This window comes from Leptomonas pyrrhocoris, assembly GCF_001293395.1.
Source record: "Leptomonas pyrrhocoris isolate H10 chromosome Unknown, whole genome shotgun sequence".
Lineage (NCBI taxonomy): Eukaryota > Euglenozoa > Kinetoplastea > Trypanosomatida > Trypanosomatidae > Leptomonas > Leptomonas pyrrhocoris.
The window spans coordinates 1-23,630 of record NW_015438384.1 but is presented as its reverse complement, the minus strand read 5'-3'; the positions used below and the strand labels follow the sequence as shown (position 1 = coordinate 23,630).

General features: G+C 57.2%; 10 protein-coding genes across 15 annotated transcripts; 9 read left to right on the top strand and 1 right to left on the bottom strand.

The window, feature by feature from the left end:
• Positions 1-690: 690 nt before the first annotated feature.
• ABB37_08977 (putative mitochondrial MIX protein, putative (MIX)) lies at positions 691-1,416 on the top strand (the record flags this gene model as incomplete). Of its 2 annotated transcripts, none has more annotated exons than XM_015808181.1 (1): positions 691-1,416. In XM_015808181.1, exon 1 carries the CDS (start codon positions 829-831, stop codon positions 1,414-1,416), a length of 588 nt encoding a protein of 195 aa, XP_015653072.1. In that variant the 5' UTR covers positions 691-828. The 2 variants fall into 2 exon arrangements, with proteins under 2 accessions (XP_015653072.1, XP_015653071.1); XM_015808180.1 differs by having other exon boundaries at positions 713-1,416.
• Positions 1,417-1,974: 558 nt separating this feature from the next.
• Positions 1,975-3,906, top strand: ABB37_08976 (putative poly (ADP-ribose) polymerase; the record flags this gene model as incomplete). Of its 2 annotated transcripts, none has more annotated exons than XM_015808179.1 (1): positions 1,975-3,906. In XM_015808179.1, the coding sequence occupies exon 1, from the start codon at positions 2,101-2,103 to the stop codon at positions 3,904-3,906; it is 1,806 nt and encodes a 601-aa protein (XP_015653070.1). In that variant the 5' UTR covers positions 1,975-2,100. The 2 variants fall into 2 exon arrangements, with proteins under 2 accessions (XP_015653070.1, XP_015653069.1); XM_015808178.1 differs by having other exon boundaries at positions 2,027-3,906.
• A 1,033-nt stretch (positions 3,907-4,939) lies between these two features.
• Positions 4,940-6,214, top strand: ABB37_08975 (putative mitochondrial hypothetical protein; the record flags this gene model as incomplete). The annotated part of the gene is made up of 1 exon (XM_015808177.1): positions 4,940-6,214. Exon 1 carries the CDS (start codon positions 5,042-5,044, stop codon positions 6,212-6,214), a length of 1,173 nt encoding a protein of 390 aa, XP_015653068.1. The 5' UTR covers positions 4,940-5,041.
• Positions 6,215-6,706: 492 nt separating this feature from the next.
• ABB37_08974 (hypothetical protein) lies at positions 6,707-9,118 on the top strand (the record flags this gene model as incomplete). 2 transcript variants are annotated; one of them, XM_015808176.1, is made up of 1 exon in its annotated part: positions 6,707-9,118. In XM_015808176.1, the coding sequence occupies exon 1, from the start codon at positions 7,352-7,354 to the stop codon at positions 9,116-9,118; it is 1,767 nt and encodes a 588-aa protein (XP_015653067.1). In that variant the 5' UTR covers positions 6,707-7,351. The 2 variants fall into 2 exon arrangements, with proteins under 2 accessions (XP_015653067.1, XP_015653066.1); XM_015808175.1 differs by having other exon boundaries at positions 6,734-9,118.
• Positions 9,119-9,809: 691 nt separating this feature from the next.
• On the top strand, positions 9,810-11,463 carry ABB37_08973 (hypothetical protein; the record flags this gene model as incomplete). Its single annotated transcript, XM_015808174.1, has 1 exon — positions 9,810-11,463. The coding sequence occupies exon 1, from the start codon at positions 10,006-10,008 to the stop codon at positions 11,461-11,463; it is 1,458 nt and encodes a 485-aa protein (XP_015653065.1). The 5' UTR covers positions 9,810-10,005.
• A 511-nt stretch (positions 11,464-11,974) lies between these two features.
• On the top strand, positions 11,975-12,459 carry ABB37_08972 (putative mitochondrial hypothetical protein; the record flags this gene model as incomplete). Of its 3 annotated transcripts, none has more annotated exons than XM_015808173.1 (1): positions 11,975-12,459. In XM_015808173.1, the coding sequence occupies exon 1, from the start codon at positions 12,151-12,153 to the stop codon at positions 12,457-12,459; it is 309 nt and encodes a 102-aa protein (XP_015653064.1). In that variant the 5' UTR covers positions 11,975-12,150. The 3 variants fall into 3 exon arrangements, with proteins under 3 accessions (XP_015653064.1, XP_015653063.1, XP_015653062.1); XM_015808172.1 differs by having other exon boundaries at positions 12,042-12,459; XM_015808171.1 differs by having other exon boundaries at positions 12,049-12,459.
• A 1,019-nt stretch (positions 12,460-13,478) lies between these two features.
• On the top strand, positions 13,479-14,991 carry ABB37_08971 (hypothetical protein; the record flags this gene model as incomplete). The annotated part of the gene is made up of 1 exon (XM_015808170.1): positions 13,479-14,991. Exon 1 carries the CDS (start codon positions 13,738-13,740, stop codon positions 14,989-14,991), a length of 1,254 nt encoding a protein of 417 aa, XP_015653061.1. The 5' UTR covers positions 13,479-13,737.
• A 386-nt stretch (positions 14,992-15,377) lies between these two features.
• Positions 15,378-16,285, top strand: ABB37_08970 (hypothetical protein; the record flags this gene model as incomplete). The annotated part of the gene is made up of 1 exon (XM_015808169.1): positions 15,378-16,285. Exon 1 carries the CDS (start codon positions 15,425-15,427, stop codon positions 16,283-16,285), a length of 861 nt encoding a protein of 286 aa, XP_015653060.1. The 5' UTR covers positions 15,378-15,424.
• A 1,120-nt stretch (positions 16,286-17,405) lies between these two features.
• Positions 17,406-20,692, top strand: ABB37_08969 (putative protein kinase; the record flags this gene model as incomplete). The annotated part of the gene is made up of 1 exon (XM_015808168.1): positions 17,406-20,692. Exon 1 carries the CDS (start codon positions 18,242-18,244, stop codon positions 20,690-20,692), a length of 2,451 nt encoding a protein of 816 aa, XP_015653059.1. The 5' UTR covers positions 17,406-18,241.
• A 1,704-nt stretch (positions 20,693-22,396) lies between these two features.
• ABB37_08968 (hypothetical protein) lies at positions 22,397-23,197 on the bottom strand (the record flags this gene model as incomplete). Its single annotated transcript, XM_015808167.1, has 1 exon — positions 22,397-23,197. The coding sequence occupies one exon, from the start codon at positions 23,195-23,197 to the stop codon at positions 22,397-22,399; it is 801 nt and encodes a 266-aa protein (XP_015653058.1).
• Positions 23,198-23,630: the final 433 nt, after the last annotated feature.

The following is a 23,630-nucleotide window of genomic DNA, read 5'->3' as shown; positions in this document are numbered from 1 at the left end:
CACCGTTTTTTCGTTTCGCGGGTGTTGATGTAAAATTCTTAGTTCTTTGTTTTCTCGCCTCCGTTTGCTCTCTTCGTGTGCGTGCATGTGCGTCCTTTCCTCTTCCCTTCTGTTGGGTATTCGCACTGCGACGTAATCGATGTGTCGCACGTACGTGTCTTCCTCCCATGCCGATTTCAGCCGCCGCTGCTGCGAAGCATCTATGAATTTCTTTTTGTTTTGATGATGTGCACCCCGCACGTCTGCGGTTTATGTACTTGAAGGACGATAAGAGTTTTTCATTGCTGTTTATGTGAACCCAACAACTAAGCAAACGGATTCCTTCACGGAATGCTGAGGCGTGCTCTTCTTCGGGTACAACACTTGACTGATCCTGCGTACTCTGTTGTCATTTGGCGTTTACGAATCGGCCGTCTGAACGGGAGCGGAGGTACAACTCGCTGCTTGGTGTGCGCATGCGTGTAACACAAAGGGATGAGTCTTTTTCATACGTACGGTAGCGTCTGTGTTTAAGGTGAGGCGATCGCGACTTTCTTGTTGAAAGGGGTTTCAGCTTTTGCTTCCCTCCTTTCTCCTCTGTATGGATGAATTGTTGGGCACGAAAGCCGTTGCTCAGCTTTTTCTTTTCTCAATGTCTTCTTCGCCTAACCTTTTCCGCGACCTTTTCCTCTTGCCGCACCACGAGCGTTAGCGCCGTTCACGATCACACGCAGACGTTCACAATTTTGAAGAACTGGTTTGCTTATATCGACGGTTGCCGCCGAGAGTACACGACTGCCTTTACGGGACTAGCTCATCCGCAAAAGGCATAACCCCCACGTAGCAGCCATGTTCCGCCACACCGCCCGACGCCTTTCGAGCCTCTCGAGCTTTACGGGGATTGAGATCGAGCCCTACACAGCCAAGTCAGCCTTTCTCTTTGGCTTTATTGCGTCGATCGGCTTCCTCTCTGTGTACTCCGTGAAGGAGACGAAGAAGGCGGGCCCGATTGAGCTGCCGCCGGAGCTGGAGGCGCAGCGTCAGCGGCACAACGACCCACGCCGACCGCCGTGGCCGCTGCTGCACCAGCGCGTGGTGCTGCTGCGTGAAGGCAAAGGCTCACCAGAGGACATCGCGCTTATGTGGGAGCAGACGAAACATTACTACCCGGCGGACTGGCTGATCCCACTGGAGCTGACGCAGGTGCTGAAGTACTCGAGTGGGAAGTACTTGCAAACGTACGTGGCAGACCCGGACGAGATGCGAAAGGAGGTGCTGATGCAGCTGCTGAACGTGAAGTACGGGCGCGTGTCGGACCCGAATGGCGGCCGCGTGAACAAGGACGTGGAGGAGATCATCTCCATGGCGGTGGACGATCTGGAGCACATGGACCTGAACCCGTCTGCGGATGCGGTGCTCATCCCAACACACACGTAACGCGTTGTCTTTCTGTTGTCGAAGCTATCGTTGTTCATGTGGCGATGCGCGTTGGAGGGATTCGTTGCGAATTTTGTCTTCTCTCCTTCCTTTCCGTTTCTTCTGTTATCGGCGTACCCCTCGCTTGGAAGCGTCTCCTCGCTCACACACGTTGCCGCTGTTGTTGTCGTCGTCGGTGCTCTCGCCGACGTGTTCTAGTGCTGTATCAACGCGAGCTACACACGCGCAAACTTACGCTGCGCCGACTGAAGCGGCAAGTGGAAAAAAAGAAGAAGTTGCTTGTGAGAGATGTGCTTCATGGTATGAAAGTGACGTAGTGCGCGCAACGGAGTTTCTTCTTATCTTCCGCGGAGAACCAGAAACGTTTGCTCCCGTGCTCAAGTAAGAAAGGAATAGCGCTGTTCATCTCTTTTTCCCCCTTATGCGTGCCGGCTTTCTCGGCACATCATCAACTTTCTATGGTTCTCCTTTCATTAACGGCGACCACCTCTCCTCCCTTTCCCCGCTTCTTCATCGCTTCACCTTTCTCGCTGCTGCTCGCTCGCTGCGGCGCACCAAGCGCCCTTCATCATCTGTGGATTTCGTTTCCTCTCCTTTCCCCTCTTTCGCAGCCTTCCTCCTCTCCCGTCTCCCCTCTCTTCTTTCGTTGCTTTCATCGCCTTCGTTCGACTCGGTACCGCCAACATGGCCCCGAAAAAAGCGGCGCCGAAGCCGGCGGCAAAGAAGGCCGCGGCGGCGAAGGCGGCCCCAAAGGTGGCTGTTAAGGTCAGCCCTAAAGTGTCAAAGGCGGCCCCAAAGCCGGCGGCAAAGAAGGCCGCAGCGGCGAAGGCGGCCCCAAAGGTGGCTGTTAAGGCCAGCCCTAAAGTGTCAAAGGCGGCCCCAAAGCCGGCGGCAAAGAAGGCCGCAGCCAAGGTGCCAGCAGCTCCGGCCCCTGCTCCAGTTCCCCCCAGCACCTCCGCTGCAGCCAGCAAAAGTGTGCCGGACAAGCTGATCAAGAAAGGAAAAGGCGTTGTGGACCCGTACTTCGCGAAGGCCAGCACCTGCCGCGTGGTGGAGGACGACGGGCTGGTGTGGCAGTGCACGCTGAACCAAACCAACGTGGGCGACAATAACAACAAGTTTTACGTCATCCAGCTCTTGCAGGACGAGGTGTCACCGATGTTCTACCTCTTTACGCGGTGGGGCCGCGTGGGCGTTCCGGGGCAGCAAGCAACGGAGCCGCGACCCAACTTGATGGCCGGCAAAATGGCCTTTCGGTCCAAGTTTCGGTCCAAGACGTGCAATGAGTTTGCCACTCCCAACTTTGTGAAGGTGGCGGGCAAGTATCAGCTGATGGACATCGACTACGGCGCGGACGACGACGACGACGAGGCGGAGGCAGAGGCGGCGGGCGGTGATGGACAGGCAAAGAAGAAGCCGAAGACGGAGGCGGCGGCGCCACCCAAGTCGAAGCTGCCGAAGGAGGTGCAAGAGCTTATCCACATGATCAGCAGCCAGTCGGCCATGTCTAACACACTGCGCGAGCTTGAAATTGATACGAAGCGAATGCCTCTCGGTAAGATCTCGAAGGAGCAGATCAAAAAGGCCTATGGCGCCCTGCAAAAGATTGAGGCGGAGCTGAAGAAGAAAAACCCCAACGTGGAGGCAGCCACCAGCGAGTTCTACACCCTCATCCCGCACGACTTCGGCTTCCGCCGACCGCCGCTCATCAACACCGTGGTGATGATGAAGGACAAAATTCAAATGCTCGACGCACTCTCCCAGCTCGAGGTCAGCTCCAGCCTGCTCAGCCGCGAGCCGGCCTCTGCGGAGAACCCGCTCGACAAGACCTACGACGCCCTCGATTGCGAGTTGCAGCCGCTGGCCCGCACCGATGCGGAGTTCCAGCTGGTGGAGGAGTACGCGCGCAACACGGCCGGGGCCACGCACAACTCGTACTCCCTTTACGTCGAAACCGTCTTCAAGGTCAATCGCAAGGGCGAGTCTCAGCGCTACGAGAGTCACTCCAAGTCCATCGGCAACAAGCAGATTCTCTGGCACGGCAGCCGCACTACCAACTACGTCGGCATTCTCTCGCAGGGTCTGCGCATCGCCCCGAAGGAGGCCCCCTGCACGGGGTACATGTTTGGCAAAGGCATCTACCTGGCCGATACGTGCACCAAGTCCGCCAACTACTGCTGCACCTCACGGACGAACAACAACGGTCTTATGCTGCTGTGCGAGGCGGCGCTGGGCAAGCAGAAGGAGTACCTCAACTCGTGCTATATGGAGAAGGCGCAGCCTGGCTTTGACTCGACGAAGGGGCTTGGCAGGATGCACCCCGATCCGAAGAAGTCGACGGTGGTGGACGGTGTGCTGTGGCCAAAGGGTCCGATGGTCAACGACGCGGCGACAAACTTGTGTTTGCTGTACCCGGAATACATCGTGTACGATGTGGCACAGGTGCGTATGCGGTATCTTATCAAGATGCGCTTCGACTACAAGCGCTAACATCTGCGGAGTCCGCCTCTGCGCTGCATTTCTTTGACGATTGGTGTTTCCTTCTTGGCCCTGTTACCCCTGTGTGTTTTGTATAGATTCCACTGCAGTACAGTTTTGACGCATCATCAGACGACGCATTTGTCTTCCCCAATAAGTAGTCGGTTTCGAACTTTGTTTTCTTTGTTTCGCACAGGCAGTTATACATCGAGCTTTTATTTATTCTCCCTTTTGTTGGCGTGTGTGTGCCGGATCCACGCGTAGCCCTGCGCGCTTGCGTGCGTCTCACTGTTTGCAGGGATTTTCCTTCCGCCCTCTTCGCTTCCTCTCTTTTTCTTTTTCTTTTGCGTGTGTGTGGAGCGTGTAGACACTTGCCGGGCTACCGGCAACACACATCCGCTGTAGCTATATCTGTATCTTTTGGCTGCTGTGTGCTTCAGCTCGCTCTTTTTCCCTGTACGTCCTTTTTCCTCCTTCTCTCTTCCTTCCCTCTATCGCATCTGAGCCGTCGTGGGCGTCACTCGGGCCTGCTCCCGACGGCCGACACCTTCGCGCACTTCTTTCTTCGCTCCGTTTTTCTGGATGACTCTGTCGGTGTTTTTCCCGTCCTTCTCAACCACGTTCTGCGTGGTGCTGCGCGATGTCATCCGTTTTGTGCCTGCTCCTTTCCGGAGCCCCCCAAGTGATCGTATTTGCAGTGGGACGGGTGCGGCCATCAACGAATGCACCCCTTGCGTTCGCCTCTCGCAGAAATCCTTATGAAATGCTGAAGCAAACAAGGCGACGAGTATCAAAAGAAAAGCGTCTCTTTCTCCCATATCTGCTTCTTTGTCCCAACTCTGTTGGGTCGCAGTGAGGGTGGAGACACCCTCGCTCGTATTCATGGTTGAAATGGTGCCTTGTTTTCCCTTTATGGAGGGGATGCGTGGTCGGTGCCGCACTGCGCAAGCTGCGCAGAACGCAATGCGTCAACGCGGCGGCCGCTTCTCTGCGCTCTTGTCTCCATCTCCCTTTCCTTCACCGCTCATACCGCACGTGTCCAACAGCAAGTGACAGAATACATAACGAGTGCTTGAGTTTTGTACCTATAAAGACGAGGCAGCTTTACGCAGCGCTGCCTCACGATTGGGCTTTGGTTTCGTCCACCATGACGTCCCTCGTCCTACGGCGCGATCTTTCGCTGGAGGTGCCAAAGCTGCTCGTGGGCGCTGTGCAGCCCTATCAAACCCTCGCGGGGCCGGCCCTCACGACGTCGTTTCTGCATCAGCCCGAACTCCTGCCGTTCCAGTCCGCGCCCTTCTTCCACGCGGCTGTTGCGCCTTTGTACTTTCACACGCTGCTGCACACGCTGGCCGAGTTCGCCGAGACGCCACGCGCGGTGCACCAGAGCCACGTGAAGCTGCGACACGCACCCAAGCCAGACTTCTGGGACTCCGTCGGTACCTTGAACTGCTTCTACTACTCCGCTCAGGACACCGCATGCAACACCTGCCCACAGCAAGGAAGGACGGGGGCTGATCTCGCAGCGCAGCATCCTGCGATGGGCGCCGTGGAGCTGGTGCGGCCCTCTCACCGGAAAGAAAGCGATGTGAAGCTGACCCTCTTCAACGGCGACCATCAGCCCATCGCGTCGATGCTGATGACGGGACCGAAGGAGGGTCCCCGTGCTGACGCAGACGACAACAGCACCGGCGCATCTTCTTCTCCCAGTTCCTCTTCCTCTTTCTCCCAATCCTCACCGCAGCGGCGGACACCGCTGCCTTACGAGGCACCCCCTACAAACCCGTCCGATTACGCATCTTTGCCGCACACTGCAAGCGATCTGGGCTCGTCTGCGGTCTCGACGGTCGTGATCGGAGGAGCGCAGGTGCACGGCGGCCTCTACGGCGCGGTCGTGTCGATGGGTGACGGCCAAGGCTACGCGCACCGCGCCTACTACGGGATCGACGACATCGAGGAGGCATCCACAGCACCGGCGAAAGAGGCGAGTGGAGAAAGAGAAGGAAGCGAAGAAACTGCTGGGTTGGGGCACACGGTCATGCCACCGTGGGTGCTGTACGACTGCGTGCAGCGCTTCTTCTCTCGCCTGCACCGCGGCCGTTGCTTCGGGAACGATGCAGCCATCGCGCCTGCAGAGGGGTGGCGTCTCTCGTCGCATCACGTCGTGCAGACGGAGGATGCGGTGTTCGGCGTGCCGCTGGAGATGATCTGTCGCCGCCCCCCGCGTGTATCCGCACTACCGCCTGCCTCCGTGGCGCTCGCAGCTGGGCCTACCGGTGATCCGCGGCGGCGACGTGCCCTGCGTGTCGCTGCGCTGTGAAGTACGGCAGAGCGGGCGGGTGATCTCGACGGGGGTCTACTTTTTCTGTCGCTGGGCGTGAAGGGGTAGGCGACTGCAGCGAGGAAGTTGGCGCTTTGTGAAGGTTCTGTAGTCCTCTCTGACGGCCCCTCTTTTTTCTATTCTGCCTTACCGGGCACGATCTTCACAGCACGCTGGTGCAGTTGTAAATAAATGAGAAACGGATCGAGCACCCCCACTTGGTATTCAAAACGGTCGTAAAGGGATCTGCAACGGCGGCAGAGCTCCACGTGTTCAAGTTCCCCCGATGTACGACCTCTATGGAAGTTGAAAGGAACCAAAAAAGAACCGCGCTCTATCCCAGCGGGCTGTCTTGAATCCAAAGCTGATCGCGTTCTCCCTCCCTCCCTCCTCACCCCTCATCATCCCACTGTTGAGGCCTTTTCTTTACTCGTCTGCCCGCCCTCACCCGCCTTCTCTCTCGCTTTCTTTCACTGACGCGGACGGGGTGCAGGGTGCATCTCTGGTCGTTCCGTCGAAGCACTTGAAGCATGTCACTTACCTCCGCTTAGCTTTGCACCTCTGTTTTCTAACTCCGTAGCTTCTACGCGTTTTATTGCATGTTTTTTTTCTTTCTTTTTTTCTTCTCGTTTGCCGTTGAAGCGTCGCTTCATAGACGGCGCCGGCTGTAAAAGTCACTGCGCTTGTTCTGCTAACTTGAAGAAGCAAATATTTTTATTTCACCTTGGCCTTTGCGTTATGTATGAGCTGTTTTTGTAGACGCTGCCGTCAGCTTGGCATAACACCAACGTCTCCCGCACATCGTTACAGCTGTCTTTGTGTATTATATAAGGCATCCCTGCTGCATTTCACATTTTTTCCCTGGCTGGACTCAAACAGCAGCCAAAAGCAACCGGCTATTTAAGGGGATTTTCGTTCGTGCGAGTTTTTCTTCTCTCTGCCATAATCATCGATTGAGCCTCTCGCGTTTTATTTTCATCTTCCCTTCTGCGCTTTCGTTGACGCAAGCACGAAGAAAGAGGAGTCCAAACATTTTTGTTTACCTTGCGTGAATTTTATTTTCTAAAGCTGTTGAACTTTTTTTCCTCGCCCGCTTTCTCTGTTTTCTTCACTATATATATCTGTATTTTCTTAGTCATGCCGAAGCAGAAGAAGGGAGGTGGCCGTGGCACCGTCGTGAAGAATTTGTGGGACCTCTCCGAGCTGCAGGCGACGCTGCCCAGCAGCCACATCCGTTCCGCCAACACCGCCGCGACGTACCGCCATCCGCGGCCGGTGCGCAACGTCAACACCGCCGTGCTAAAACGGGCTTTCATGCTGCAAAACTTCCAGTTTATCCTGCGCGGCGACCTTCTGACGATCAGCTCCTCCCAAGGACTTCCGCAGGGGCAGCGGAAGTTGATGGAGTGCATTCAGTCGAGCGACAGCATCGTGCCGTGGGAGACGGTGCACTCGGTGGTGATGCGCACGACGCCGGACGAGTTTCAGTGTCCGATTTGCATGGAAATGCCGGTCGCCCCGCGCATTACGGAGTGCGGCCACGTCTACTGCCTGCCGTGCATTCTGCAGTACATGAGTCGGCAGAAGGCAGCGGGGGCGCCGCGCACCTGCCCGATGTGCCATGATCAGCTCACGCTCTACACCCTGCGTCCCTGCGTCCTCCAACCGGTGCTGCCCTTAAAGGCGGGCATGCAGGCCCGGTTTGATCTCTTCAAGCGGCAGCGCTACTCCTGCGTCCTGCGCCGCTACGACGACCCTTTTCTCTCGCGCCCCTCTCCCCCTCCGCAGGTGGGCGGGCGGCCCGCCATCGACCTGCCGCCCTACATGGAGCCTAGCTCCTACCAGAGCCGCTACGTCGTGGCCACGGCGGCCTACGAGGCGAACCAGCGCTGCGCCGACGCGACGAGCATCTCGGAGAGGATGCGGGAGTTGGAGTTGGAAGGCGCCGCCCAGCCGCTGAACGAGTCCGACGCCGAAGTCGAGAAATTTTTACTCGACGCGCTGAATGAGGTCACGAAGGAGCCAAAGGCGCTGGCGCAGTCGATGGTGCGCAACTCCCCTCCCTTGGCCCCGCGTCCTGCCTCGAAAGCGGTAGGCGGGGAGGAGGACGATTACTTGGAGCTGTACGCCGAGGGAGATGGTCAGCCCTTCTACCTGCACATGCTCACCGTCAAGATGTTGAAGCACGATGCGAAGCTGCGCCACACCGCGCTGCCCGACACCGTCACCGGCACGATCGAGGAGATCGTCACGATGGAGCAGAACGAGGAGACCCGGCACATCTACAAAGTCTTCTCGCACGTTCCGCTTCACGGAACCATTAAACTGTGCGTGTTGAACGTTGATGCGATGTTACTGGCGGAGACCCGCACGGCCTTCGCTGCGACGGTGCGGAAGATGGCGAATGAGCGAGCGCAGCGGCGGCTCCGCGATGACCAAGTGGCGCGCGAGGACACTTCGTGGAAGCAGTACCTCCACAAATACAGCGGTCAGCAACGCAGTGGTGGGGGTGGTGCGGGCACCTCGAGTTTCTCCCCCGACACGGCTCCCTCCGATTTCTCCATTGACACCGAGAGTCTGCCGTACTTGCAGCTGCCCTCGTCCGGCTCAGCCGGCAGCGACCACGGACTGCCGCCCAGCACACTCGACACCCGCCAGCGTGCCACAAAGCGGCAGGAGTTGCAGCCGCTTTTGGTGGACTCTGTCGCCTTGCGTGACGACGCCGGCGCGCTGGCAAGCGCTGCTGCTTCGACGTCGCTCATGACGCCCACGACAAACACCTCCAGCAATACCGGTGGGGGCTGCTGGGCACAGGGCAGCGCGGCGAAGCTGTTTGCGAAGCATGCCAAGACGGAGGGGCCCACCGCCACCTGGGGTGGGCACGCCTTCCACGCCAAGCCGTAGTGCACAACGGATGAAGCCGCGTGTCTTCTTCTTCAGAGACCTCCGCAGTGGCGTATATGCCGAATGCCAGGTTGCTGAAAAGAAACGGTGCGCCTTCACTGAATGCGGTAGTGGCGAGGAAGAACGAAAAAGAATGTGTTGCTTCGGTTTCCAACTCCTCGACATCCCTGTGCACCTGCACATCTGTTGCCGTCTCCTAAGTCCTCTTGGGTGCTTCATAGATCTGTGAGCTTCGTGATGATATTTCCGCTCGACTGCGCTGCATGGGACGATACAATGTTTTCTTGTGTCCACGCTGTGGCTTTCCTTTCGCAACAACGCCAAAAATACAGCAAGGTGTGAACTGAAGAAAACAAATAGCGTGCCAATGCGGATCATACATGCGTGTTTTAGCTCGCCGCCTCTTTAAAGGACAACGCGCCGGTGCCAATCGGCGTCTGTCGCTGCTCATCGGCGAAAACGCGGCGTCCGCCCGCAAGCTCTCCACACACGCGCCATAAAAAACTGCAGGCTGTGCTTTTTTTCTCTCTCAATTGCGTCCTGTCCTGTTGACGGTGAGACCTGCATGTCCAAAGTCACCGCTGCATCTTGTCTGGGTGCGGCCACTATTTGTCTCTCTCACCTCGCCGCTGTTCTCTGCGCATTCGTTTTCTTTCTTCTTTCTTCTTCCTTCTTTCGTGCTCCCCATGCAGTCCGTCGCCTTCACCTTCACCGATAAGGCGCCTACGCCACCGGCTTGTGCGTTGGTGTTGTCAACCAAACACCCTGGCTTCGAGGTTCTCATAGAAGAAGAACGTCGCACGCTGTGTGTGTGTGTGTGTGTGCCGACAAGCAGCATAGCCTCTTCCCCCTTTTCATTGGCGCACTGCAGCGCGGGTCACCAGCAGATGTGGCGACGCGAGGCGAGCGCCTTTGCGCGCACCACACCGGCACAGCTGGATACACAGTACAGCATAGAAGAACCCGCCTCATCATCACCCTTGCCACCGCACGGCGATGTTGTCGGCAATAGATGGTTCTACGTACCGGGCAGCCGTCACAGAGCCGCAAGGATACCGCCAGAGGGTTTAGTGTCCTCTTCGCTCCGGAACAGCTCCTCTGTTTCCTCTTCTACGGATTTTTGCACATCAGCCATCCTCGCACCTCAGCGTGCGCTCCTGCAAGGGACATGGAGGGATGGAGAGTCCACCAAGGAAGGTCTCCACCAACAAGAAGTATACAAGCAAAGGGAGCAGCATGGCGTTCTGTCCGGCGAACTCGGCCCAAAGGACTCCCCTACTTCCTCCAGCGCGGAGGTCAGCCGTCTTCTGCGGCAGTACCGAGACGAGAACAACCGCCTGCGTGAGCAACTCAAGGCGAAGGAGCTGCACGAGACACATCTGATCTCAAAGGTAGAGGAACTGAGTCGCCGACATGCTCTGCTGCAGCTCGAGTGCCAGCGTGCTTTACGTGACCCGACCGTGATGGACATGTTCGCGGAGGCGGAGGAGAACTCACCTGCATGGGCCGCGGCGACGGCGGGTGCGCCTCCGCAGAAGGTTCGTGCACAGCTCGCGCAGAAAGAAGAGGAGGTTCAGCAACTGCAAATGACGGTGCGGGAGTTGGAAGGCCGGGTGGAAGGGTACCGCCTAGCCCTGCAGCGCGCGCGTGCGTATCGCAGCGCGTCGGACTCTGCTGAGCAGCCGGAGAATCACGAAGCGACACTCCGCCGCAGCAACAGCAGTTACAGCAGCGGTGCTCCCGCCTCCCTGCACGCCCTACTTCTCGAGTCGCTCAGCACCGCAGACTTTATAGTGAAGGTCTTTAACGCCCTCCAGCACTGCCAGCACACGCGCCACGGCGGCGACGGCAGCTGTGCAGCAGACAGCAGCAGTTCCTGCCCCCACGCTCGCCAAGCGTGCACGTTGCGGTGTCTGCGCGCTGCCGTGAAAGGCGCCGCCCTCTCACCGGATCTTCGGGAGTTGGCCGGCGGCCCGGAGAACAACACGACCGCCGCAAACGTCGAGGTCGCCTTGGCGGTACGAGAGGAGCTGGCGTACTGCGAGACGGTGGCCGTGCGCTTAGCGGCTGCGCTGCTGAGTCAGGAGACAGGAGAGGTGGAGCCTGCGGCAGCAGAGGATGCGGCCGTTGTCGCTGTCGGTGCTGCATCGTCCTCCCCCGATACAAATGCAGACGCTACCGAAGAGGAAAGAGAAGAAAGCTTGACGACCGAGGAGAAGAGGCCAGAGGCACCTCTGAAGACGGAGAGGGGCACATCTTCGGCTTTTAGCGCCGCTCCTGCGAAGTCGCTACGCACCAAAGCCTCGCGGTGTCGACCAGACATGGAAGACTGCGAGGTGCAATAAAGGGCTTCAGAGGCGGTGCCTCTCTCGTTCTCAGCTTGGCGTGGCGTGCATGTCTTCAAGGAGAGGAAGAGAAACAGCAGATCAACACACGCCAGTCGTTTCTACAGACTTGGTGATCTGGTCTCCCAATCCATCAAACCTGGCAATTTATGCTAGACAGTTTCGTTATGCTTCCTGCTTTCAGCAACTGTTTTCTCCCACTGATGTTAGCTCCACTGTCGTGGCTTTCTAATCAACGAAACGGCGACTCAGCAGTCACCGCAACTCTTCCGTTTCAAACGCACATGCGACTTCATTTGCGGATCAAAGCCGCCACTCTCCTCCCCGCCGCCCTGTCGTCTTCACTCGACAACGGCAGCCCTCAGCGACACTTCTTTCTGTTTCTTCGCTGCACCGCTGCAGCTGCGATGCCGTCGTACCAAAGGAGCGTTTCGCCGCGCAGAGAAGCAAATGCCCGACCGTCCTTCTCCCTTCCCTCCGCCTCTCCTCCTCATCTTCTCCCTCATGTACGGCCATCGTTGTTGTCTCCCTCCCCTCCCTGTGCGGTGTCCTGTCCTTTTCTCCGCCGCTGCGCCACAGTGTATAGTGTCACCGTCTTTCTTTCTTCGATTTGAGATACACGCCGCTGCTGTGCGCTCCAATTGCTCCTGCCGTTCATTGTCCCATCACACCCACCCACACACAGTCATGTCGCAGCAGCTTGCCTTCCACGACCTCTCGAATGAGGCGATCCACTCGATGACCCCTAGCGAGGCCCTCCAGAAGCACCTCGAGAACGCCCAGCTGGCGCACCGTGTGTGTGTGGCGAAGGCGCTCAAGGCGAACGAGGCGCCGGTGGAGCGGTGCGCGCTGACGTGGGGCGAGGTGGTGATGCGGTACAGCCAGTGGGCCGAGTACCGCGCGCCCTTCCAGGACAGCGAGGCGCAGAAGAAGTACTCCAAGTTCTGGACGAAGAAACGCCAGCTGGCCGATGACAACAACCCGTTCAAGGCGTAAAAAGAAGATGTGAATAGAGAGGAGAAAATTGAAATGCGCTCCCACACACGCGCACACGTAAGTGACGGCGGGTGGTGCACCGTGCGAGGAGTGTCGCGGCTGCCCTCACACGTTGTGGACCCGCTCTCACTGGGGCAAAAGCGAAGCGATGTACCCCCCAAAAGACGACGGCAGTGAACAGCAGTTGCGGCCTCTTTGCTCTGCTCTTTTACAGTGCATCGGCGCTGCCGACGTTGGATTCGCGCTGTTTTTCTTCTCTTCCCCCGTTCTCAGAGGGCGTTGCCGAACCGCGTTTCTTTTTCTTGGTTGGGAGCCGCATTTCACACCTGCCTCTTTTCACTTCTCTTTTGTATCATCTAAATGTAGTGGGAGCTTCGATCTTTCTCTGACACTCGCGTGATGCGCACGTGTGCTGCGGGTCCTGCTCGCTTCGCCTCTTCCTGCCTTCACGTTTATCGACTCTTTTGCCTGAGGGTTTCTGTCTGCGACAGAGGAGAATCCTAGGACGAATCGAATGCAAAAGAAGGTGCGAAGCCACGGCGAAGGATGGAGAAGGAGAGCCACGTGTCCAGACCGTCGTGTGGGGGCTCCGTTGAAGTAGCGTTTCGTATGATTAGGAAGAAATATTAAAAAACTCACACATAACAACACATCTGATCTCACACCGCTGATAGGTAGGTGAAGGAAGCGGCAGTGGGGGAATGCCGCCTTCCATTCTACCGCTGCCTGGAAGGAGCCTGTCAGCGACGAGAATATTTTTTTGTATGTAAATGCGAGCACACTAAACAAGCTTCGAAAACTGACTCCGTTGTTTTCGCCCCGGCGGAGAGAGTGGTTTTTGCCAGACAAACGTAGCTCGTTTCGAAACCAGCAAACCAATTGGTTGTGGATGCTGCCTTCAGTAAGGTCTAATGCCATTCATGAAGGATTTCTTGCTCGTCTTCTTTTTCCAAACTCTCGGGCACCGTTTACATTTCTCCTTAACGATCTTCTTTTCGTCTCACATTAATGCTTCCGAAGTCTATCGCGTGGTGATGACTGCGAACTCGCGGCTGCACCGTCCATCCACACTCCATCAGATTCGAAGTGTTGCGCTGTTGTGATCTGCGAGGTGAAGGGAAGCTGCTCGCACAACAGACCAGGCAGAGCGCGGTTCTTCAGTTTTCTCTCTCTTCTTGCCGTCAGCCACCCTCTTCTCGGCGGCCTCGCTGCACGCGCGCACATCTAAATTCGAGACTCCGTTGCCAAAGCGCAGGAGTCGTCTCTTCATAACTCACTATGACAACTTCCTCGTCACTCCCGCCCCCGACGGCGGCTCCTGTCCGTTATTATATTCTTGTGTGGGCAGCGGAGCGAGAGGCGCCACTCTACGCCTGTCCGTCGCACACGCTATCGTCGTCGTCTTCCACTTCATCGGACACGCTGACACCGTCCATCAACGCCGTTGCGTTGTACCGCCTCTTCGCTTCTCTCGCCCTGCTCTCTGCTGCGTCGCCGGAGGAGGACGGAGCACCGCGCCTATCGCACGTGTCGCTCATTTCTTCCACCGTGTTGGGTGGGCGAGAGAGTGGCGGAAAGACGGGGCGCCCCCATCTCCCTTGCGTGTTTGCGGCTACTCCGCTATGCTGTGTGGCGGTCCTCGCAGCCGCAGCCGAGGAAGGCAACTCCCCCACCGCGTCGAGCGACTTGCTGAAGTGGGTTGCGGTGGGCGTGCTAGCGTCGCTGCAGCCCGCTGCGTCGAGGGTGAATACCGCAACGCTGCACGCAGGAACACCTCCGCTGCGGCATCGCGGTCTTCCCCACACGCCTCTGGGCACCCATCCAGACTTGTCCGCACAACTCGCCCATTTCTGGGAGCAGGAGAAAGCGAAGGCATCGGCAGCTGCTGCGGCGATGGAGGCGTACGGCGCACGTGAAGTACTCGCAGATGCGCACAGCAGCTTCTCACTGAAGTCGTTTCTGGAAGTATCGCGCACGACGAGCGAAGGCAGTGAGGTGGCACCCGTTGCAGCGGCGGTGCAGCTCTACCTCACCCGCTGGTGGGTGCCTTTCGTCCTTTCCGCTCCTGGGAGCCCATTCCAGCTGCACTTAGCCGGGTACTTCGCTGTAAACAACGGCCCTGCAACGGCAGAGAAGGTGAGGGTAGCCCTCTCACACCCTGCGGTGGCGCTTCCGCCGCTCGCCTGCTCTCCCCAATACGCCGCAGCCATCCAGCTTCTCGCCTCGTTCTGTCAGGCGCATCAGCAACGCGGATTGCTGACTCAAGAGGACGGCAGCACTGCTGTCGTTGTCCTACGCCTGAATGCCACCACAGCATTGACGGCACTGGACACCGGCGCCGCATCCGGAGGCGACGTGCGAGTGTTTCAAGTTGCTGTTGTGTGCGACAGTGCACGCATCAAGGGCAGCGGCAGCGGTGACGGCAATGGACAGCGCTGCCCGTCCTATCAGGTGTGTCACGTGGACACCGCTCGGCTGATGCGTGACAACTGGACATTGTGGTCCAACCAGGTGCTACGAGAGATGTTGTAGACGCTGCGCGCGGTGCTGTCCGAACTTTCGAAAGTATGTGTTTCTATATGTACGTGCTTTGCATGCGTTTGTGTGTATGTCTCCCTGCATGTGCACGTCAGCACTGCGGATGCCCCGAAGCATGACGGCAAGCAACGTTCTAAGTGAAGCACGGCTGAGTCGTTGTGCAGCGCACCCCTCGTTGGCGAGCTCTCTCTCTCTTTACATGGCACGTGCGGCTCGGCGCGGCACTCCCGCTGCCCACTGCCCGCGGCATCCGCTCCCACCTCCCACCTTCCTCCTCCTCCTTTCTCGTTATCTCTCTCTGCCTCTGTCTTCGCGTTTGCGCGCGGCGATTCATTAACAATTACCTGCACTCTCTTCTCTCTCTCTCTCTCTCTCTCCAAGAATTCCCCCTTTCACTATACCGCCCATCGTCGCCGTAGTCGCCACCATGACGAAGCTGACCGTTGTGTGCCGCGCCGTGTCGAGCGGGATCGACAAGCAGACGTGCGAGCTGACGTGCATCGAGCGTCAGCCGATCTCGTTGACGGTGGTGGAGGAGCAGCACCAGGCCTATGTGCAGGTGTTCCGCGACATGGCTGCGGATGGCTACAACATCGAGCTGATCGAACTGCCGGCGCTGAACGATCTGCCGGACTCGATGTTCGTGGAGGACGTTGCGATGCTGTACAACGATTGTGCCGTCATCACACGGCCCGGTGCACCGTCGCGCCGCCCGGAGGTGGACCCGATTGTGGAGACGGTGAAGAAGGTGCGTCCCGAGAGCTACCGCATCCAGGAGCCCGGCACGGTGGACGGCGGCGATGTGCTGTACGTTGCGAACTCGAAGTACGTCTTTGTGGGCAAGTCAACCAGGTCGAACGACGCTGCGTTCGCGCAGATGAAGGAGTACCTGGGCAAGCACCGGCTGGAGTGCGTGCAGTGCGTGGTGAAGGGGTGCCTGCATCTGAAGTCTGCCGTGAGCTTTGCGTCGGAGGACACGGTGCTGCTGAACCCCGAGTGGATCGACGCTGCGATCTTCACGTCGCGCGGATTCAAGGTGATTGAGGTGGACCCGAAGGAGCCGGGCAGCGCGAACGTGCTGAGCTTCTCTGCGGAGAAGGACGGTAAGGCGCTGAGGACCATCTTCTCTCCTGCCGCCTTCACGGGCACCGCCGCACGCATCGCGGCGTTTGCGGAGGCGGAGACGAAGGCTGGCCGCCCGACGCGCCAGATCCTGCTGAAGGTGGACGAGATCGCGAAGGCGGAGGGTGCGCTGACGTGCTGTTCGCTGTTGAGCTACAGCGCCTAATTCGATGCCGGCATGCTTGTGTGTGTGCCCCCTCGTTTTCACTTACGCGCTCGCGCTCAGCCACGCACAGCCACACCCCCGCGCTTTGCGCTTCCCCCCCCCTCCCTGCCCCTCCCCTCCCCCTGTTCTTTTTTCTCTTCTTCATTCTTCTTTCTTTTTCCGCGTATAGTCTTTCGCCTCTTCGTTAACAGCACGCATATCCGAGATGCGTACGAGCAGCACCGTTCTCGGAAGACTTCGGCTTGTTGCCTTTGTGTGCCCCGTGCTTCTCTTCGAGCATTCCCTGGCGGGTGGAGCGAGGCGCTCTTGACATGCGCCGCCCATTTTCGGCTCCCCACCTGCGGCGCGGCAGGGGAAGACGGGTGCGTCGCCCCCAAAGCTGTGGAGTCGCTGAGGACCGTCGCGGATGATGAAAAGAGTGTCCGGCATGGACGATGCGTAGAACTCGGGTGCCATGTGTGATGTGGGGCGCTCAGAAGGGCTCGCATACGAAAGAGTGCAAGTTTTTTTTTCTCTTCTTCCAGATGATAGCGAGTAGTTTAGTGTGCCTGTGCCTTTTAATGTCTTTTGTGTTCCCCTATTTCACGTGAACACCGATGAGGACGACGCGCTCCGATTCTGTGCGTCGGTCGCTCTCCCGTACGACAGATGTACAAGTCGAAATGGACATCTGCTCTGTGAGAGCCGGCCGACGCACGTGAAGGCCTCCTTATAGACATTAATGAAACGCTTCTTTTTCTTTTTACCTATCGCGTATTCAATTAGGGAAAAAAACACCAACAGCTCTGGAACAACAATGCTGCCCTGAAAGGCGTTGATCGAATCAGCGTGCTGCTTTCGTTTCTTTGGCGACGCCTGTGCTCTCCTGTAGGTTTTGATGTGCTCTTTTATAGTGCCGAGTAGGCGTCTCGACTGCTCGTGGATTACTCTCTCTACGCGCTGACAAGTTTTATTGACGTGCATCGTTGCGGTCTTCGTTGAAGTCTAAATGAATGCGCCCGACAAACGTGTCGTAATGTATTCTTCACCTGCTCAATGCGCATTGCTGGACTTCGTTATCACTTCTTCTCTCCTTCCCTCTTTTGACGAACGAGTAAATTTTCCTGTCCCTACCCATACAGTGCTGTTTCCATTGAAACCTGTTTTTCGAGTTCCTGCAGGAGGTTACTGATTGCTCGGAAGTGGCACCATAGCCTTCGTATCGTGAACTGTATCGGTACGGAGACGCTCACTCTACGTGTGCTCCGTGTCCTCCTCAGCATCGACGCCTTCGTGCTGCTTCCTTCCTGCGGCAAAGATCGGCTTTGTGCTTTGTGCCCCATTTTTTTTTCTTGGATTTCTTCAGCGTGTCTGTAACGGCCTTTTCTTTTCCTTTTCCCTCCCTTTTTTTCATACTTTCTTTTGCGTGATTAAAAAAGCGCTTTTCGCCATTTTTTCTTCATCGTTTCTTTAACGTTTTAATTCACTTCGTCGTCGTGCTCGTTAGTGGTGCTTCCACTGTGCTGCTGCGCCATTTACGGGCGGACGTTTGCTGCCCGTAGCAGCGGTCACCAGAGGTGCCCTTTGGAGCCAGCCAAAATATGTTTGTCGATTTCTTCTTTGCTTTTCAGTTTTCAAAAGCGTAGTTAACCTTCTTCGTTATACCATTCGTGCATTTCTTCTCTTGATTTACGTGCACGCACACACCGTTGCTTTACCTTCCATATATCCATATTTTGTCTTTCAGGTTTCGTTAGGCGTTTCGTTTTAGCTCGCTGCCTCTTTGAAGCGCTCATTCTCTACTTTGCTGTTGATCTCTATTGTATTCCTCTCCGTGCGGCCGCACGGTGCGTTGTGATGACACAAAGCGACACGTCTCACACGGCGGATGCGCTCCCCGTTGATGAAGGAGTGGATAGCTTGGGCGTGCCGGGAGGTGTGCGTCCGCCGAAGCAGTCCAGCACGGTAGACACGACGATGGCTCTTTTAACGGTGCCGTGGGTTCTGTGCACGGCGTGCCTCGTCGCGGTCATTCTGTACGTGAATGTGCACAACTTCTCCGTCGACGGCACACTCAAGTCAGCTGCACGGGCGGAGGGCGTTCTCGGTGCTGTGCCCAACACGCATCGCGACACCGCCCGCTACACGCTGCTCGCCGTGAGCATCGCTGTCTTTCTCCTGCACCTAGGACTGTCCTATCTTCTCTTCCGCCAGGCCTACCACATCTTGTCGGGCGTCAGTGCATCGCTGCTGGACCTCTCCACCATGGTTGAGATGATCCACAGGCTGCGCTGCGGCATTTTCTTCTTTGTCGATTCGGTGCAGCGTGCGCGAGGCGTGGCGGAGTCTGGGCGGTACTGGGTGATGGAGTTCTCATCTTTTAAGGAGATCAGCGCAGCGGAGGAGGCTCTCAACGCTGTCAGCCTGCACATGTCGACACAGCAGGCCGACGCGGGCAGGCAGACCGCCGAGAACGACGGCGACGGACCGACGCTGCACACGTCTCCCTCAGTCTCCGGCTCCTTTCAGCGCAGCTTTTTACAGTCGCTGTCGTTCTTCCCCGCCGCCCAGCTGTCTGCCGCAGCGGCAGAAATGTCGGCCTTTCGACGGAGCAACGGCGCGTACGGCAACGACGTCTTCAGTCATCCTCTCGCAGAATCCTTCGTGTCGCAGCCCGGCAGGGCCCGACAGGTCTCTCCGGGACTTGAGCTGTCCTTTTCTACGGAGTTCGTTGCGAGTGCGCGTCCATTCGATCTGACGCTTCGCGGCCGCCACGTGGCGCTGCTGCAGATCTCCTTCTTGACCTACCGTCAGTTGATGCAGGGGGAGGCGGACGCGGTGGTGCACATCACGAACAAATTTCTTTCTGCCGTGCTGCTGTGCGTGCGCCGCTTCGACGCCCACCTCGTCGAGCTCTACAACGACTCCGCCATTCTGTCTTGGAATGGATTTGTGGAAAGCTCCGGCGACTACGTGCTGACCTGCGCGCAGTGCGGATGCTGGCTCTACCAGAACTTTCTGCAAGGCCTCAAGGAAGAAGAGAGCGGCGCCTTCTTTAACCTGGCTGGGTACGCCGGCCACGTTGTGTGCGGCACCACGAGCGAGCACTCGTACGTGCTGCACGGCCGGCCGGTGACAATTCTACGCGAGCTGCCCTCGTTGCTGGAGCAGCGCTACTGCAAGTACGTCTGGATCGGTGCCTCTCCGCCGCCAAACACGCAGGACAATTTCCCGTGTGTGCAATGGGGCAGCGTCCTCGCTGAGCAAAACTTTTCTCTCGACCTTTACGTCCTGGGCGCGCCGCCCGACGATCTGAGGTGCAGCAACAGGCAGCAGCGGGTGTGGCACGCGCCGGAGTGGAAGGTCTTTGGGGAGGAGAGCGCCTGTATGGCAGAGGCACGCGGTGCATCCCTCAGCGCGGTGGACACAACGGACGAAGAGAGGGGGGGAGCAAAAGTCGTAGAGCGCCCCTCCAACACCATTCGCGTCGTCAACAACAGACCTGTTGCCCTCAAAGAAGGCAACGGTCTCCCGCAGCTTGAGACCTTTTACGACGGCAACAACATTCTCTACCAGCTGTCGAATACACTTCTCGGAGAATCGAAGTCGTGCGTCGTGCGCCTCGCCCTCTCCCACAACGGCATCCTCGTTGCCGTGAAGGAGATCAAAATTGAGCGCGGCGACGTGAGTACGATGCGACGTCGCCGTTACCAGCGGGAGAAGCGCATTGTTGTGGCGCAGGGCGATCGACTGGAGTGGATGAATGAAGTGCGCATTATGGAGCAGCTGCACCACACCTGCATCGTGGGCTACATCTCGTTTCAAGAGACCTACGATAAGCTTCGCATCGTGATGGAGTACGTTGGCGGTGGCAACCTGCTTCAGTTCGTGGCATCAGACTCACAGGAAGGGGTGGGGCGACCACCGATGGAGGTGCTGCTGCGGAGTGTATTGGAGGGCATCGACTTCCTGCACCGCCACGGCATCCTTCACGGCGACATCAAACCGCAGAACGTGTTGGTGCCCGATTCAGGTCCGTGCAAGATCGCTGACTTCGGCATCTCGCGCCGCGTCTCGCACGCCTCCACGCACCCGGTTGAGGGCACACCGTTTTACATGGCTCCAGAGGCCACGCGTGGGGAGGCGACCATCGCCTCCGACATTTGGAGCTTTGGGATTATGATGGCGGAGGTGCTGACCGGCCGCCTGCCCTACGACCCTGACATTTCAGATTCGTACTTGATCGCGCAGTTCATGTTCGGCGGCGACGTCGAGCGGCACCTCTGCACACCGCTGGAGCCCGCTGCCAACGACGTCTTTCTTGCGTGCACCCAGTACGACTTCACTGCGCGAAAAACCGCGAGCGAGCTTCTCCAGATGCCCTACTTTGAGAAGAAGACAAAAACTACCTCGATGGACTCACGGTAGCGCTCGGGTGTTTTTCCTTTCTTGTGTTCACGAAATGCATTACGCCCCGTATAGACCCCCCAAAAACAATTTCTTTCGACATTTTCTAAAGCATCGACTTATATACTTTGCTCTACCTGCCCATTTTTTTTAAATCATTTCTCTCTTGACTTGCGTAGCGCAAGGCTGTATCCTTTTTCCATTGTGGAGTTACAAAGCGTCTCTACTCGTTTTCTGAAAATTCTTCCCTGTCGCTGGGTGACTGTCAAAGCCATTGTACTGGAGTTTGCTGATCTCCACACCGCTGCCGCGTACAAGTCATATGAAGTGAAGCTAATACTGTATCTTATCTCTGCATAAAAACTATAGTGAGCTCCTAGAAAACACGTCCAACGCACAAACACACCGATTAACCAAGAAGGACACCTTCGAAATCGTCGGTGGCCAGAATGGTTCTTTTTTGACATCAGCGCTTCTCTGTAGTTCGAACAGCCTGAGCGAGGAAAGGTTGCATGGTGGAATGGCGGAGATGAGCCGGCCTAGCACTTTTTACGTTCCCTTTTCTTTCCTCTTTCACCCTCTCTCTCTCGTTGCAGGATGTTCTTTCTGTAGTACATAATTCCCCTCCCACGCAAACTAAAATATCTCTTCGTCATTCTCTCATTTCTAACCATCATTCCAAACTGTCGCATGCCGCAAAGCAACGCAGCAAGATCGTATTGCGAGTAAATAGTGTCCTGCGGTGATTTCCATCTGCGCTGTAGATGCATATAAAGGACAGAGGTTGACGCCGTTGCATTGCTGGAACTGTCACCCTTCTCGTTTTACTCTCTGCAATGTGGTCTCCCTGCCCTTCTCTCGTCCGATCTTGGTCTTTTATCGTGTTGTTTTACGTGCACCTGGTCCTTACAACAAACTGCCTTCAAGAGTGCTTGGATCACAGATGAAAGACGTAGCGCACCGCGTTGTCTCATAGGCGGCATCATTGCTGAACATTTTCTGTTCCCAGGTGCTTCCACCAAGGCGGGTGCTTTGTCGAAAAGGAATGGAGTGAGGCAGCGCTTCGAACCCACAGATGTGCTGTGGTCGTCACCTACAACGGCTGTTGAGCACGATTAGCTCGGTGCTACAACACCAACGCTGTCCTTTCTTTGCTGCGTTAGCAAGCAGCGGATCAGCGCCACACGATCATCGAACAGCTCTGCTCTCCTGGTACTGTGCGTTATTATAGTCCCAGTTGCTGAGAGCTGCCTAGCGGGGGAAAAGTGTGGTGCCACAAAAGGCGACGGTAGATGAAATCAAAAGCTGAATCCTGCGCATCGAAGTGCATTGCGTTAGAAAGCGGTGGAAACCAGACAGAAGTGACTCGAGCATGCCGAATGCAGCGTCGCCGTTGTATCACAGCTCTTTCCTTTCTATATTACTTGGTAGTGGATTGTCCCTGCCGCACTTTAAGCTCTGCTTTGCAAAACGCAACGCTTGATTGGCTGAAAGAAGAACGGTCTGTTGTAACGTTGCCAGCCTTCCTCCCTGTAGCAATAGAGAAGGCCAGAACGGTTGATCTTCCGAGACTTGAAATCTTAAGAAGAAAAATACACATCTGAAGTGAGGTGTTTGATACGGAGAGAGAAGGAGGTGACGATAATTGATGGCAGGTATTTGTGCCCAAAGAGGAGGGAAGCGGAAGAAATACAAGATTTACGGGACCACACAAGAGAAGAACGACTAAATATGACTGTAAAAGGAAAGAAGATGCGATTGAAAAACGGAGTGGAAAGAGGGAGAAGAAATTGAGATAAAGGCACGAAAACAAGAGAAATTAAAGCAGACACGACAATGATTCTGATTGCTGAGAACGCCAAGTGTCTCCCGCAGAGCAGGCGCACCGCCAAGGCGTCCTCTATCTTTCAAGCATTGTCGTGGAGCATTGCGTCGCCGGAGCGCTGATGAACCACCACATCTCGCGCAAGAGCTCCTTCGTCGAGGAAATTGCACTGGCGCTGTGGAAGAGGCAGAGGGCGTGGCCGTGGTGGTGTGTGGCGGGCTCTTCGGGTGCCGGACGCGACGCTGTCTACCGCTGCGGCACCATTCCACCGCGGCGAGGGGCCAAAGAACGTGCGGCAGCTGCCCACCAAGAAGAAGCAACTGCAGCAGCAACGGTGGCTTCCTGCTGACCGGCGGAGTGTCGCAACGCCGCGTGCTCAACAGTCGGCACACCGCGCCAGTTCCGACGTGATGAGCCCACCGCTTCCTCAACGCTCGCACGGCAACAGGCAGAGGAGACGAGCAGGGGAGAAGAAGGGGTATGAAAGGGAGTTGACTCTTGCCGGGGGTTTGTTGAGAGGCAGGCGGCCGCCACCACGATAGCGGAGGTGAACAGAGCACCAGCGCGAAGGAGAGGCATGGTACGACGAGGGCTGCGACAGTTGCGGCGATGTCTGTGCCAGATGTGGTGGTGGTCGACTCGAGGGCCTGGCCACGCCGAACATAACACGGCCCTCTGCACGGCATGAGAGCCGGACACATTACTGAGCGAGCAGGCAGGCGAGCAACGTGTACAGGGGGGTAGTGGTCCGTTTGTGGGCGGTTACCTTGCTGGAGACGCGTGACGATGGCGATTCCCACGGCTTAGGGGTAGCTGCTCTGGGAGTGCTGCGAGTGCGGCCCAAACTGGGGAATCTGCCGCTATGCACCGTGCGGGGGACGCTGACACTGCTCCGTCTGGTGCGTGTGTGTGGCCTGACGGTGAGTGGCTGCGTGTGGTGTATGGCTGGACGGGTGTGCTGTGGGGTGAGCGTGCTATAGAGGGCTCTCTGCCATTGGGTGTGTGGGGCTGTAAGAGACGGAGGGGGCAACATAGCGTATGTACATGGAGGTGTGGCGTGCACAACCTGCCGTCTTGTGCTGTGTGCGTTGGTGTTGGGGCTGCCGTGGTGTAGGAAAGGGCGGGGTTAGGGTT